General features: G+C 39.9%; 1 protein-coding gene across 2 annotated transcripts; it reads right to left on the bottom strand.

Annotated features, from left to right (window-relative positions):
- Positions 1-1,689: 1,689 nt before the first annotated feature.
- LOC124863662 (ras-related protein Rab-5C) lies at positions 1,690-12,105 on the bottom strand. Of its 2 annotated transcripts, none has more exons than XM_047358079.1 (6): positions 11,968-12,105; positions 7,118-7,464; positions 4,434-4,585; positions 4,194-4,316; positions 4,020-4,113; positions 1,690-3,044 (listed from the first exon to the last, which is right to left on the bottom strand). In XM_047358079.1, exons 2-6 carry the CDS (start codon positions 7,281-7,283, stop codon positions 2,917-2,919), a joined length of 663 nt encoding a protein of 220 aa, XP_047214035.1. In that variant the 5' UTR covers positions 7,284-7,464; positions 11,968-12,105; the 3' UTR covers positions 1,690-2,916. The 2 variants fall into 2 exon arrangements, with proteins under 2 accessions (XP_047214035.1, XP_047214034.1); XM_047358078.1 differs by lacking the exon at positions 11,968-12,105 and adding an exon at positions 11,571-11,593.
- Positions 12,106-16,029: the final 3,924 nt, after the last annotated feature.

Genomic DNA, 16,029 nt, shown 5'->3' with positions numbered 1-16,029 from the left:
CTCTAAAAAACAGAAACTTAATACAGGTCCTTCTCAAAATATTAGCATATTGTGATAAAGTTCATTATTTTCCATAATGTCATGATGAAAATTTAACATTCATATATTTTAGATTCATTGCACACTAACTGAAATATTTCAGGTCTTTTATTGTCTTAATACGGATGATTTTGGCATACAGCTCATGAAAACCCAAAATTCCTATCTCACAAAATTAGCATATTATTAAAAGGGTCTCTAAACAAGCTATGAACCTAATCATCTGAATCAACGAGTTAACTCTAAACACCTGCAAAAGATTCCTGAGGCCTTTAAAACTCCCAGCCTGGTTCATCACTCAAAACCCCAATCATGGGTAAGACTGCCGACCTGACTGCTGTCCAGAAGGCCACTATTGACACCCTCAAACAAGAGGGTAAGACACAGAAAGAAATTTCTGAACGAATAGGCTGTTCCCAGAGTGCTGTATCAAGGCACCTCAGTGGGAAGTCTGTGGGAAGGAAAAAGTGTGGCAGAAAACGCTGCACAACGAGAAGAGGTGACCGGACCCTGAGGAAGATTGTGGAGAAGGGCCGATTCCAGACCTTGGGGGACCTGCGGAAGCAGTGGACTAAGTCTGGAGTAGAAACATCCAGAGCCACCGTGCACAGGCGTGTGCAGGAAATGGGCTACAGGTGCCGCATTCCCCAGGTCAAGCCACTTTTGAACCAGAAACAGCGGCAGAAGCGCCTGACCTGGGCTACAGAGAAGCAGCACTGGACTGTTGCTCAGTGGTCCAAAGTACTTTTTTCGGATGAAAGCAAATTCTGCATGTCATTCGGAAATCAAGGTGCCAGAGTCTGGAGGAAGACTGGGGAGAAGGAAATGCCAAAATGCCAGAAGTCCAGTGTCAAGTACCCACAGTCAGTGATGGTCTGGGGTGACGTGTCAGCTGCTGGTGTTGGTCCACTGTGTTTTATCAAGGGCAGGGTCAATGCAGCTAGCTATCAGGAGATTTTGGAGCACTTCATGCTTCCATCTGCTGAAAAGCTTTATGGAAATGAAGATTTCATTTTTCAGCACGACCTGGCACCTGCTCACAGTGCCAAAACCACTGGTAAATGGTTTACTGACCATGGTATCACTGTGCTCAATTGGCCTGCCAACTCTCCTGACCTGAACCCCATAGAGAATCTGTGGGATATTGTGAAGAGAACGTTGAGAGACTCAAGACCCAACACTCTGGATGAGCTAAAGGCCGCTATCGAAGCATCCTGGGCCTCCATAAGACCTCAGCAGTGCCACAGGCTGATTGCCTCCATGCCACGCCGCATTGAAGCAGTCATTTCTGCAAAAGGATTCCCGACCAAGTATTGAGTGCATAACTGTACATGATTATTTGAAGGTTGACGTTTTTTGTATTAAAAACACTTTTCTTTTAATGGTCGAATGAAATATGCTAATTTTGTGAGATAGGAATTTTGGGTTTTCATGAGCTGTATGCCACAATCATCCGTATTAAGACAATAAAAGACCTGAAATATTTCAGTTAGTGTGCAATGAATCTAAAATATATGAATGTTAAATTTTCATCATGACATTATGGAAAATAATGAACTTTATCACAATATGCTAATATTTTGAGAAGGACCTGTATAATCATTAAAAGTTAATGCTTAATATAAAATAAGATTGAAACACTCAAAAAGATACCTTCCACTCTTTTATTTGTAAAATTACATTTTCTTTCCTTTCTCTACACGTTCATTCTACCTGTTATCCTCCTACTTCACAGCAGTGAACCCTGTTCTGGTGTAAGTTCTTTTGTGCAAGATGTTGATGCCACAGCAGGATGACAAGATTACTCAAAACCAATCCCTCCTTGAAACGAGAGAAGCAGAGGATAACATCTCAATTCACAAAGCTGATGAGACAGAACCAGTGCATTTAATACCATAAATCTCCAGAGGAAAAAGAAGTTAAGACATGAAAAAAAAAAAACGATTAAGGTTGACAGAATACAGACAGATTGGGAAGATTTTTTTTCATTTGACAGTAACTACAGATTGATTACAAACCTCAAAAGACTGTTACAAATACAGAAAAGTTTTAAATGCGGTCGTGATTTTGGACAATAAAGAAAATCTTTACATGTCCTATTTTACACTGATAATTCAAAAACATTACATTAATGCTAAAATTACATACGGGTGAAATTGTTAATAAAGTTGCATTCATTGTATATGCTTCAATAACATAGATAAATGATTGTAAAACCTTAGGATAGGTTTGAAAATCATACTGACCAGTCTGTGCCAAAGAAAAACTGTAATAATAGAGATAACATCAATCATTTATTCTACTCAGGTCTATAAGAAATTCATCCGTTTGTTTTCTCCTGATCCAGGTCCTTAAAGACTCTACATGCACCTTGCTTTAACATAAGACCACGATAGAATCATTTATGGTGCACTTGTAAAGTGAGTCCTTGTACAGCAAGGACAGGGTTATCCTTCCTTTTTTGTTAATTAATTTTCCTCTATGCAAAACACAGAACAATGGGTAATAACTTCTGTTTGTTTTCCTTCCATGAGAGGGATTTTGGTTTTCCCTCCAAGGTGAAGTCGTGTCGATCATCAAAAGAGAGGTCATGGGTTGGCGAGTCCGGGTGTATAACATGATTCTGTGAATAAGCCTGTAGGTTGATTTCTTGGTATTTTTGGCAGGTTCATCAAGCTGGAACCTTCAGTGGAATCTGGCAGTCTACAGGCCAGTATGCTCATTTTTTTTTTTCAAACAGTTAATTGGTGCTGAGAGGATAAGTTGGTCTTTTGATGGTTTGGTTTGACCAACAAGGCGTCGTTTTACAGCCGGCTAATATCTGGTGTGGTTGATTGAAGCTGTAAATCGGTTGGATCAGCTGATTAATTGAGTTAGTTAGTTTCCACCCCCACAGCACTGAGAGCTTCTGCCCTGTGGAGCAGCTTCCTGCAGGTCCACGCCGCCTCTGGCCCGTCCACCTGGTCCCGCTCCACCCTGAGGCTCGTTCTTTGGAAGTTTCTTGGCTGTTGCAGAGAATGAAAAATATCAGTTATTCTCTGCCTTTGGGTTAACTCAACAACAGACCATACTGATTCATAATAAGGTGTGAACCTAAAAACTAGAAAAAAATGATCAGAATTTCAAGTAGAATAAAAATTTTTCTAAAACTGATATTAAATAAGTTGTTTGATACAAAAGAAAGTAAGCCAATGTTAAAATTTCAGAATCTAAAATCATTAAATGTTTATAATTAACAGAAATCTTCCTTGACACTGAAATATTAAAGAGGGAAGGATCTGATATTTTTTCAGATGTACACTATACCGGTCAATAGTTTTAAAACCACTTTCTCATTTATTGGTTTTCTTTATGTTTATGACTATTTCCATTGTACGTAGATTCTCACTGAAGGCATTAAAACTGTTAATGAACACATATGGAATTATGTAGCAAACCAAACATTGCAAAAGAACTTTGAATGTTTTATATTATAGATTCCTTAAAGTAGTCCTTTGCTGTGATGACTAAAATGTTAACCTTTCGACGTTTCTCAATGGACCTCTGGGAAGTTCTTTCAAGACTCTTTGGAAAACCATTTCAGGTGACCACCTCATGAAGGTCATGGAGAGAACGCCGAGTTAGCAAAGCAATCATCAAAGCAAAGGGTGGCTATTGTGAAGAATCTAAAATATAAAAATGTTTAGACTTATTTCACACTTTTTGTTTACTATTTAATTGCATGTGTGTTCATTCACAGTTTTGTTGCCTTTGATGAGAATCCACAATGTAAATAGTCATGAAAATAAAGAGACCCATTAAGTCAGAATGTGTATCTAAAGCTTTTGATCAGTAATGTAAATAAATAAAAGCAATAAAAACTTCTTTGGATTTTGACCAATTTTTAGAAAGTACATTTCTAGTGTTACTAGGAAGTACCAATCTATTTTTAGCCCGCCTAAATGATTAATGAGTTAGTTGGACTTCTGAGAAACACTCACCTATAGCCATAAAAATCTCATTAACATTCATTGCGGTCTTGGCTGAAGTTTCCATAAAGAGCAAACTGTTGTCGTCTGCATATGCTTGTGCTTCCTACGAGACCAATGGAAAAACTGACTGTATATTAATCTGTAGTAGAATCTGATCGAGATACTTTGTTTATTCCTCTTTACCTGGAGATCTACTGCTCTCTTGTTAGCCAGGTCGGCTTTGTTTCCGGCCAGTGCAATAACGATGTTGGGACTTGCTTGTCGCTGGAGCTCCTTCACCCAGTTCTTTGCACGTGTGAATGTATCCTTTACAAAGAAATGTGCACAATCACGTGACATGGTTTTAATCCTTTAATTTGACTTAATTGAGAAACGCGTCTGATTGGCCACCGTCACTGTCTTGCATTAGCTCATGTTACTCACTGTGTTGGTGATGTCGAAGACCACGATGGCAGCCTGGGCTCCTCTGTAGTACATGGGTGCCAAGCTGTGATATCGTTCTTGTCCTGCGGTGTCCCATATCTCAAACTTAACTGTTGTGTCATCCAAACATACTGTCTGTGTGAGGAAGGCAGCTAAAAAAGGAATATAGAAATTTTTAGACCCCAATTAAATATAGAGACAAAAAAAGACAAATAAATAACAGTTATTTATGCTACCAGTCCGCTGGAAACAAAAATCGGCTAGAAAAAAATACAATCTTGTAGAAATACACAAAAAGAAAGCAACACGTATGGAGTACCAGGAGGAAATGTAAGTTTATGAACTGCACTCATTTCACACAATCAGCCAAATCTCACATGACACCTGAAGCTTAGCTCCTTCTTACATCGCACATATTTTAGAGCTTTGTAATCTTTGACCAGGCATGCTTCTGACCAAAAGTTCAGTAGAATGCAAACAAGAAAAATGCTGACTTGTTTTTTTCCCCCCATTCTTTGGAGAGTATCCTGTCTCTACATCCTTAGCAAACTTGACTCATCAGACACTGGATAAAGAAATGAAAACAGTTAAGAAAATAGTGACTATTAAATGACCTTTTTCACATATTTACCATTTTAAATTTGCAGGTGATTTCCCTTAAGATACTGGACGTTTTTATTCTTTAAAAACTCTAATGGAGCATGTTTACACGACAAACCTTTCTAAAACAGTTACTCTATTAGACAATGACGTGTTTGTATCGTCTAAAAAGGGCCAAAATGTCCAAAAACCACACAATCCTGAGGCTGTGGAATACCAGTGACAAAGACTTGAAATGGTGGATAGTTTCTGGTTTCAGATGGATTATCAAAATTTTTATTTAGTAATTCAATTATTAATATTCCTCCTTTAAGGTTCAAGACACCTTTGTGAGGACCACACAATCGATGCACGTGACGTCGCAAGGTACGCCGGAGCCGGGGTCCCTCCCTGGAGCCAGGCCTGGGGTCGGGACTCATCGGAGAGCGCCTGGTGGCCAGGCTGCTCCTCGCGGGACCCGGCCGGTCCAAGCCCGAACGAGAGACACAGGGCCATCCGCCAGTGGGCCCACCCCCTGCAGGGGGAACCATGAGGGACCGCTGCAAAGAGGATTGGGCAGCAGACGATGGTGGAGACCTCGGCGGCCCGATCTCCGGATGCTTAGGCTGGCCCAAGGGACGTAGAATGCTGGGGGGATGGAACCAACTCACACGCTGGAGGGACTATGTCTCTCATCTGGCCTGGGAACGCCTCGGGCTCCCCCCGGAGTAGCTGGAGGAGATGTCTGGGGAGAGGGACGTCTGGGTGTCTACTGAGCCTGCTGCCCCCGCGACCCGGTCCGGATATAGCGGAAGGCGACGAGTACGAGTACGATATCCCTCCTTTAATTCAAAGCTGAATTTATGTCCACTGAATTGGCATTTCTTCTCATTTTGATCTGATGCTACAATCTAGGTCAGCTTAAATAGTTAATAGGTGGTGAAGGAAATCCCCAATTGTGGTTCCGTCACTTTCTGCAGTTTGACCAGGTTTGGTAAAAATGTCTCTATTTGTGTTAAGAGCCTAGAGCCAACTGAAGTCACCCTTTCCTCTTGTAAAATCCGGTTTTACAGGTCTTTCTCCTGACTTCTCCAACAACATAAATGATTAAGACCTGCCAGAAATCAGTTCCTTTATACTGACATGGGGTCTTCTGCTTCAGCTCTAAAGCTCTGATGTTTTAATCAGGGGTATACATTATTTATAAGTAAACCCCGAGGTGGATGGTTGACAAGGACAGTATTTTAACAACAGAATAACTTGACTCCACCGTAAGAGTTTATGTGAAAAAAGTAATATTTCATTTTCAGGTTAACAGTTTTCTGGGGCCTATTAAATTTCTAAAATGATTTGTGAAGAACCTCTGTAAGCCACCAGTTGGTGCAAATCATATAGCACAAAAAGCAGACTCAAATTGGATTCCCAGGGTTCTTCATATCCAGCATTGTTGTAAAAGTATTCAATTTAACTGGATACATTTCTAAGTATCTATATATGAAAAAACTGAGTATGGAAAATTGTTGCAGTTTACAGACTTTATTCCCTGTTTCATTATCAAAAAAGATAATCAGAATTTCTGATTATTCTGGTTAAGCCACGTATCCTTATAAAGTTTTAGTCTAACTCACTGATTGTGTTGGTGTTGAAGCATTGAACACTGACTGTTTATAAACGTACAAACATTCAAATTAAAACTATTCATTGGAAATTTCATAAGTCGAACAAAGCTTAAATGTCCCATTTTTTTAAATAAAAAAACCCAAAATAAAAGATATCACATTTTACAAACTGTTCTTTAAAGAATCTGTAGTTAGTGAAGGGGAATCCACTCCAGTTTGTACACGTCTAAGTGTTGTAGGTTTTCAAATAGAGCTGATTTAAGAAGGTTTAAAGGTCAAAAATAGCTTGAAATATCCCCAATGCTGAACTGGAAGCCAGGACCAGTGCCGTGTTGTTTTATGAGTTTTTAAATCCAAAAATAACAAAACCCAAATAACTAAATGTTTTGTACTCAAATGTAAAGATTGCTATAAAGACTGAAAAATCTTTAAATGTGTATCTGTTAGTTTCAAATGGAAAACATGTAGAAATCCTGGACTCCTTACCTCCAATGGTGCTCTCTTGGTACTCGTGAAACTGGCCCTTGACAAAGCGCAGCACCAGGCTGGACTTTCCAACTGCCGACTCTCCCAGTAGCACTAGCTTGAACTGACAGATCTTGCTGCTTGCAGCGGTGCCATTGGTCCGTGCTGGTCCGCCTCGCCCTGCCATATTGCAGCGTTGAAAATTAGGAGGGAAAAAAAAGATTGTGTGTTGGGGGAGGGGAGGATGAATGAGTAAAAACTTAAGGGTTTTTTTTTTGCAGAAGGACGGTGAATCTGAGTTAAACACAGGTGGGCTCAGGTGATGCAGGTTGCTTTCCTGGAGCAACACAACTCCTCAGTAGTGGGAGCTGTAAAAAGAACAAGAAAACCAGTTAAGCTCTATAGCATTTCTATTAAACAGCCATGGTATCTGAATACAATAGTTACTCAACATCAAAATTCACTTAAACACACATCTATCAGCACTACATCTATGATCTCAGCTTCCAAAACCTAGGATTTAAACTAAATTGCGTTAAAACTGAAATTGTTGATGCAAAACACTACATCAAAGCCCACAAAGTACCCCTTTTGAGAGTTATTCATTTTGCCTTGTTTAGTGTAAACAAGAGCTGAAGGAAAACGCTAAATGGCTCATCTGAAATGGTCCCCCCCTGTTTTTCTCCCACGGGTTTTGCTCAGATCACACCAAGTTTGTTAAGATGTTACTCCATACACTAAGGGCTGAAACCAAATGCAGAAATTGTCAATGCTGAATTACTAGAATTGTTCATAAACAAGAAATGCTGCAATACTGGCTTTCTTTAATCCACATATGCAAAATTCATTTACTGAACATAATTATGAAAACATGAGTTCAGTCCATGGCAAAAACCAACCTATTAACCATAAGCTGCACCACACTGCTCTACCTGGGCCTGTTTGTTATCTCTAGAACATGCAAAGAAGCAGAGCTTTCTCTCCATGGAGCGCACCGGTGCTGGTTCTAGCATGTCATGTTTAAGTGTCTGATGAATAACAGGTCTGCAGTCCATAACATGTAAAAAATCAGGCATGCAGATCCTATGATTTTATGAGTCTGGGCAGCATTTAATCATCTCTAGTTCAAAATCTAAAATTGTTAAACTCAAGCTTAAAATAGACAATTTTTCACTGAGCAAAAATTGTTTAAAACTGTTTGTTAAACCTTTCACTATTATAAAAATATAGGGGATTTTTTGCCCGCCGGCCAAAAGAAAACTGATCATTCATGTTGATTTAACATGAACATAAACCCTAAATTGCAATTTAAACAGGTTTTAAAATGTCCACTTTCAATAGTCACACTTGTTTTGTAGAGACTATGTAAATTTAACTCATTTTTTAAATCATGCTTGACTCAGTGCAGTCAATATTAAAAAAGGGAACTTAAAAAAGAGGCAGAAGCTAGTCATCACAATTTTTTGATTACTCGTAATTTAGTAAAGACGACACTACTGAGGATTTTCTGAGCATACCTAAACACCGGTGCATTTTGCTTCACATTTGTCAGCCTATTTGTCCTAAACTTTCCTAATCTATTTTTCAGCTGGACGATACACATTAGGTCAGTCACATTCTCCTCAGTCAAAGGACAGGAAACAACTCAGCTAAAAGCAGGAAGTGAAGATTGCAGAACACTTAACTGCTGAACACAATAAATCCAGCTTTCTAACACAAACTGTTTGACGCAGGACTCGTTCAATACGTAAAAATACGAGGGTAGATCTCCGCTGGTGGAGAGTGGAAATGTGCTAAAATAAATACATAAGCGCAGACAGTTTAAGTGAGCAGAGCTTTTTTTCCAGCTTGAATCTGAATTCGTTCTTAATCTTTAGCATGTGACTGTAGATCACAGCTTTGGCCATAAAATATTCAGGACTTGCATGTTTTCTTTGAGAGTACAGCAATCATGTTCCACTAATGTATTAAAATTAAACAACAGCAAGCTGCAAAATCCATTTTCGAAAGAGTGTATGTATGTGAAGCATTCTCCCTACATTGCAGATGTAAACACTGCCATGCAGGTGGCTCTGGACTATGAACTTGCTGACAAGCATTCATATTTAAGTTCACATCACATCAAAAGTAAGGAAGGAAGGAAGGCGCTCTCCTCATTTGGACAAACAAAGGTCAGTCTGTACTTATTGGGTCACGAGTAGCTAGGCAGACATCACCTGCATTTCTCATTTAAGGAATCAGTCATAATAATAATCGCAATAACTAAAATACCACCAAGACTTTTTGTTACACTTACACCATAATCATGCGTCATAAGAGAGATGCGTTGATGGCATCCATAAAGTGCACTAAGAACTTCAATGATGAAATGGGACGGAGAGAGAAAAAAGCAGGACATGGTCAGGGGAAAAAAAGGGAGCAGTCACAAGAGCCTGTTAAATATTCATCATGGCCTCCTGTTTGCTCTGCTGCCAGCACGATGTCCAAGACACTAACAGGGAGTGAAGTAGATTTAATGCAAAATATGATAATGTGTGCAAACTTTAAATACCAGTATACCAGTTAAGATTAAATAAACTAAAGGTATTTGTTGTCCCTCAGGTAAATATTTACCTTGTATACCTCATGCTACTTGTCTGAGTTCTACCATGACAACTGTGGTCTATTTGCATATTTAACACCAAATGAATCTATAATATAAATTGAAATTCATGCAAAAACAAATCTAAATTATTTACATATTCATACTTTGAGAAGGCTAAAATTCAACTTAATCCCTGTGCAAAATATTACAAAAACCTTACCTTTAGTACAGAAAAAAATTATACATATCTGTAAGCAACATACTGACGTGCCAGTATGTTCATATAGATGAGACCTCAGGTCTTAATGGGTCTTCCAGTTCCAAGTTGAATGGAAAGCAGGGAGAGACACGTGCTGTGGAAACGGGTGTGGTCACCAAACAGCTGGTGGTATCTGATATAAAAGATCTCCATTTGTCCACTATAACAAGAAGCTACCCAGCATTAGCTATGGCAGTTTCAAATATACAGTCACTAAGATTTCAGGTTCTGCTCACTGCAGGTGGATGCAACACCTAAGATCGATAATGAAAAGAGGAACCCTCTTCATCAATGGTGCTTGAAACTTTGTGTCAAATCAAGAATTTGTTTGACATGAAAGTTTCAAAAGCTTTGATGTAACATAGGACAAGCATACAAGATACAAGATAGTAATCACTTTCAAGGTTGATAGAAAATCACAGGCACTCCTCTTCCTTGTGATGTCTATGTGAAAAACTCAGAAACAAACTGAAAAGAATAGTTAATCAGAAGTCCAATCACCATCTTATTTAGTTGAATGTTTCCAAATGACCAATGAAACTAAACACAAACAAAAAAAAACATTATTTTCTAGTAAGTAGATTGTATTATTATTCACCTCTTTGGATAAGTAGACCTTCAACTGTTTAGCTTTTTCCTCAAAAAGCTCAATATATCTCAAAGCTAAGGTATCACTACAGAAATAATGACTTCACAAAACACAAAGCCATCCATTTTTTACAAGTTCGTCACAAGAAATAGAAACCATGGCTTCCATTCAGGTGTTGTGATCTACAACTTTAAACAATGTGAAACAGAACAGCATACACAGAAATAGTTGGAACCAAAACAGACTTGTGCATACTTTTAAAAAACGATAAACTTCTCATCATTGCCAAAATGCATTGCAGCTTTATGAGGCCAAGGTTCACACACCATAAACACCAGAACAGCCCATGCACATAACTGGTTATCCCTTTGTGTCTCAAAGGTCCTAGCTCTCTGCAACACAACACCCGTCAATGGTAATGACATTTTTATGAGATGATAATGTGGACGTTTAGAGATATACAAGTGGGAAATTGAAAGATATTTATGATTTGGGTGAACTTTTCAACGCAAAAATCATAAAGTAATAAAATGTACGTGAAATGACCTCACAAGAGTTCCTAGGTGTGTGTTCTGTAAGAAAACCGCTTAGTTATGATTCCGTCAGTGAGACTGCCAAGTTTCATAGATAAAACCAAAACAAGTGACGTCTAAACACACATGAAATGCTTCATATGTTTTAATGTTTCCAAATTAGCTAAACTTCTTTCTGGTTGTGGTTAGCTTTAGCACAAGAGCTAGCCTGCCCAACGTTGGCTGGCAAATGAAAGATTAATTATTCAGCAGATTTTTTTTTGAACTATATAAAAGTCTGATTGTGGACGGTAATAATGTCAGCACTATACATCTGACTAAATGCCTGAAACAAACGCCAACTCTTAATATTTTCTCCTCGCCTAGCATTGTAGCACTAGCCTCCTGGCGTGGAACGACAACAAAACTAACTGCAGCTGAAACAGAAACTTTGTTTAAAGTGTTAAATGCGACGACTAAATGAATTCGTTTATGGTTAGAAAAAAAAAAGAAGGTAAAATTTGCTTAACTTGACGTGTGATAGCATTGTTAGCAGCTGTGACAGAAACGTCATTAGGACAACTTTCATTTTCTCGGCCCCGTACGTCGTCAGCTGTTCCACGCAGTCCGTGAGAAATTCGGGGTCTTTTTTTATTTCTGCGATTCCTCCTGCCATGAAACGGCATCAGAAGCTTGCCAGCAGCGGTTGTAGCACGGCTTTCTCAATTTGCAGTCTCTTAAGAGTTTGAAGCTCGTAGCCTCACTCGATCCACTCTAATGGACATTTAGACTGAGCTCGGACTTGGCTGATCGGTTCCACGAAATTGTACCAAATAAGGCTGAACAGCTTTTTGATAAAAGAAAGTCCACAATCTTTTAGGGTTCCTTCTCTCAACATGTTCGATCAAATGAAGCAGTTCGACTTACGTGACTTTTCCTTCTTTCGTTGGCCTCATCGGCAGCGGCTGTCTTCTGCTTCTTTGGGTCTGGCCTTCCCTTCCGCTAAGCGATTTTTCCGGGAACCTCCCACTGGTTTTGTCAGTGGCTGTCTGACCAATGGCAACGTTAGCCTGCACAACCCATTAGATTCAGAACACCGGTCATGATCCGAACTTTTTTTTTTTTTTTTTCAGCGAGCCACTGACAGGTATACTATGCCACTCGCTTCTATCTTTACTTTATTTATTTAAAAGCTACAAGGCACATTAACCAGCTTAAAATGAAAAATTAAAGTAATTAAAAAGTTCATTTATTTCAGTAAATCAATAAATTCCAAAAAGGAAACTTATTTTATGTGTTCGTCACATAAAATTAATATAGTTTTTTTTTCTGTTCATTTGAATTATTGATTTGAATTATTGATTAATGAAATCCCAAAATTCAGTTTGTCAAAATGATGCTTGCCCATCGCACAGTGATACAAGGGTTATTAAACTAGGTATTTGGTGCTTTGGGCAGTGTGGGCAGGCTCCAATTCCTACTGGAATTTGATATCAGTATCTCCATAAAGCTCGCCAGCAGAGGAACTATAAAGTGCTGCGCTGACTTTGAGCTTACTAAAATATAGAGGACATTGTTCCTCAAATCACTGACTGTGGAAACCCCACACTGGACCTCAAGCAACTTGCATTCTTAGCCTCCAGTCTACCTCCAGGATCTGAGATATTGACTTGCAAATACAACTCAAAATTTACTTTGATTAATTACTGAGCAACAGCCCAGTCCTTTTTTTCTTCCTCTCCCAGGCAGGATGCCTGCTACATGGTCTCTGGTTCAGACAATAGAAGGAATGTGACAGATATAGCCCATATCTTGGAAATGTTTCTGTGGGGTAGCTCTGGAGGCATGGGCTCCAGCCACAATCTTTCCAAAACATTTGAAATTAATTTATTAAAGTTTTTTTGTTTTATGTAGCACCAATTCACAACAAATTTCATCTCAAGTCACTTTACCAGACAATCAAACACAATTTATGTACAGATATATATTAAATCAGTACAATCATATAGACATTAAAATTCAATTTCATACATTTCAATTTGATCCCACAATGCCAGTTGGTAAAACATATTCAAGTTATCATGTCACTGACTTTTCAGCAATCCCTTGTTCTAAACAACATGTGATACACGGCGATAGTGTTGAATAGGTCTTTCTTCACAATCATGTGGTTATCCCTGTAGCTTGTGCTCCATTTTCTACCACATATTTTTCTTTTGCGCAATTGCCATAAATATGCATGAATGCAGCACCCTGTGAACACCCAGCGTCTTTACCAATGACCTTTTGTGGCTTACCCACTTCCTTGTGGAGGGTGTCATGACTGTCTGCTGGACAACTGTCTAGTTAGCAGTCTTTCCCATGATTCTCTAAGCTATAATGTGGCCTCTACATAACATTTCTGTTTTAAAAACCATGCTGTATTATAAAGACAGTACACTTGTGTGCTCACAGATTTCATCAGTTACTAACTGATGTTTTATGGATTTGGAGAACCGTCTTTAAAATAAAGCCTTACTTATTTCTGGCTGTGCAGTACTCAGAGTGTAAGCTGCCTGATACGAGACAGTACTTTTCCTTTAAGGGATCTTACAGTCTCCTCTGGTTACAACTCTTGTGGAAAAGTTTTGATTTTGCTTAATTCATGGGGGAGGTGCAGACAATGCCAAATTTTATACATATATAGAATATCAAAAATATTTAATGACCTTATCCCAAGAAAAATTAATATGTTTAGTTAAAACATTGCAGTGATGATATGAGTTTCGCCTTTTATCTAATATTGTTAAAGCTTGCTTATCTAGTCTTTATTTTGATTTTAGGGCAGTCTTTCTAGTTTGTGTCCACAAACCTTGTGTTACCGCAGACAGTAATTTATTTTGACAGAAATATAGCATCCATGTCAATCTGTGAGGCCTCAGTAGTTAAAATATGCATGTTTTTGTGCAAACATTATGGAAGTATTAGTAAATTATTTACAACTTTTTTGTTATGTATGTTGAAAGTAAACTGTGAATAAATTATACACCTGTAGACTGTGTTGTTCTTCTGTAGGGCTGGAAAGGAAGGTGTGGATGGTTTAAGCATCATTTTCTTTTTTGTTCTTTTTTCAAATTAAATTGAAATAAATTTTGAGAATGCAATGAAAGGCTTGATCAGTCTTTCATATTATTGTGGAGGAATTTTGATCCACTTTTTCCTAAGATTGCTTCAGTTGATTCAGCTTTGCAGCCATGGCATTTACATTTAGCCAGATGTAGGTCTGTTTGTTGCAGTTCACTTTTTTCCAGTCGTTCTGTTGTAAATTTGCTTGTTGTTGGATGGGTGCAAAAACTTGTTATCACTCATGTAAAAACTTTGTGTTGCAAGGCACCTGCACTATGCCTTCCTCCCTGTGTGTGTGAGATCATTGTTATCTTTGTGAGAACCAGCCTCCTTTCCGTCTCACACACACACACCCTGTCTGAACTGTCTGTTGAACTGTGCATATAAATAAAGAGATAGGGTGTCAAAAACTTTGTAGTTTCACTGCAAAGTGGGCTACCCTTGCTGCAAGTAACTCTGACTGTATCGTTCTTACCTCTGAGTTGACTAAATAATACCTAACACTTGTCTTTTTGGATTGTTAATGCTGCAGTTGTATGTGAGGCCATGTGTTGTACCGGTGTGCTCTTACAGAAGAAGTCATACCTACTAATGATCAATTCATTAATTGAATTTCAGAAAAAGCCCCTTGTTGCTACTTTACGTCTAAAATGCACTCGATGCACCACATATGTACATAGTTTTGCCCTTAACTACATTGATATTGTCATGGAAACTTTCTTTTTAACAAAATAATAGGATTTATGAGGATGAGCAGTGTGGTTTTCGTCCAGGCCGTGGAACACTGGACCAGCTCTATACCCGCTACAGGGTACTTGAGGGTTCATCGGAGTTTGCCCAACCGGTCCACATGTGTTTTGTGGACCCGGAGAAGGCATTCCACTGTGTCCCTCGTGATGCCCTGTGGGGGGTGCTCCAGGAGTATGGAATCGGGGGCCCTTTATTAGGGGCCATCCGGTCTCTGTACAAGCGGAGCAGGAGTTTGGTCCGCATTGTCGGCACTAAGTTAGACCTGTTCCCAGTGCATGTTGGACTCCGGCAGGGCTGCCCTTTGTCACCGGTCCTGTTCATAACTTTAATGGACAGGATTTCTAGGCGCAGCCAAGGGCCGGAGGGGGTCTGGTTTGAGGACCAGAGGATTTCGTCTTTTCTTTTTGCAGATGACGTGGTCCTGCTGGCCCCCTCTAGCCAAGACCTACAGCATGCGCTGTGGCGGTTCGCAGCCGAGTGTGAAGCGGCAGGGATGAAAATAAGCTCCTCCAAGTCCGAGGCCATGGTTCTCGACCGGAAAAGGGTGGCTTGTCCTCTTCAGGTTGGAAGGTAGTTCCTGCCTCAAGTGGAGGAGTTTAAGAATCCTGGGGTCTTGTTCACGAGTGAGGGAAAAATGGAGCGGGAGATCGACAGACGGATCAATGCGGCTGCCGCAGTAATGGGGGCGCTGTGCCGGTCCGTTGTGGTGAAGAGAGAGCTGAGCCGAAAAGCGAAGCTCTCAATTTACCGCTCGGTCTACGTTCCTACCCTCACCTATGGCCATGAACTTTGGGTCATGACCGAAAGAACGAGATCCCGGATACAAGCGGCTGAAATGAGCTTCCTCTGGCACTCCCTTAGAGATAGGGTGAGGAGCTTGGCCATCCGGGAGGGGCTAGGAGTAGAGCCGCTGCTCCTCCACATCGAGAGGAGCCAGTTGAGGTGGCTCGGGCATCTATACCGGATGCCTCCTGGACGCCTTCCTCGGGAGGTGTTCCAGGCACGTCCCACCGGGAGGATGCCCAGGGGACGGCCCAGGACACGCTGGAGGGACTATGTCTCTCAGCTGGCCTGGGAACGCCTTGGGCTCCCCCTGGAGGAGCTGGAGGAGATGTCTGGGTGTCTCTGCTGAGT

This window comes from Girardinichthys multiradiatus, chromosome Y (assembly GCF_021462225.1).
Source record: "Girardinichthys multiradiatus isolate DD_20200921_A chromosome Y, DD_fGirMul_XY1, whole genome shotgun sequence".
Classification (NCBI taxonomy): Eukaryota; Metazoa; Chordata; class Actinopteri; order Cyprinodontiformes; family Goodeidae; genus Girardinichthys; species Girardinichthys multiradiatus.
The sequence above is the reverse complement of the archived record's forward strand: the minus strand, read 5'-3'. Positions and strand labels throughout refer to the sequence as shown.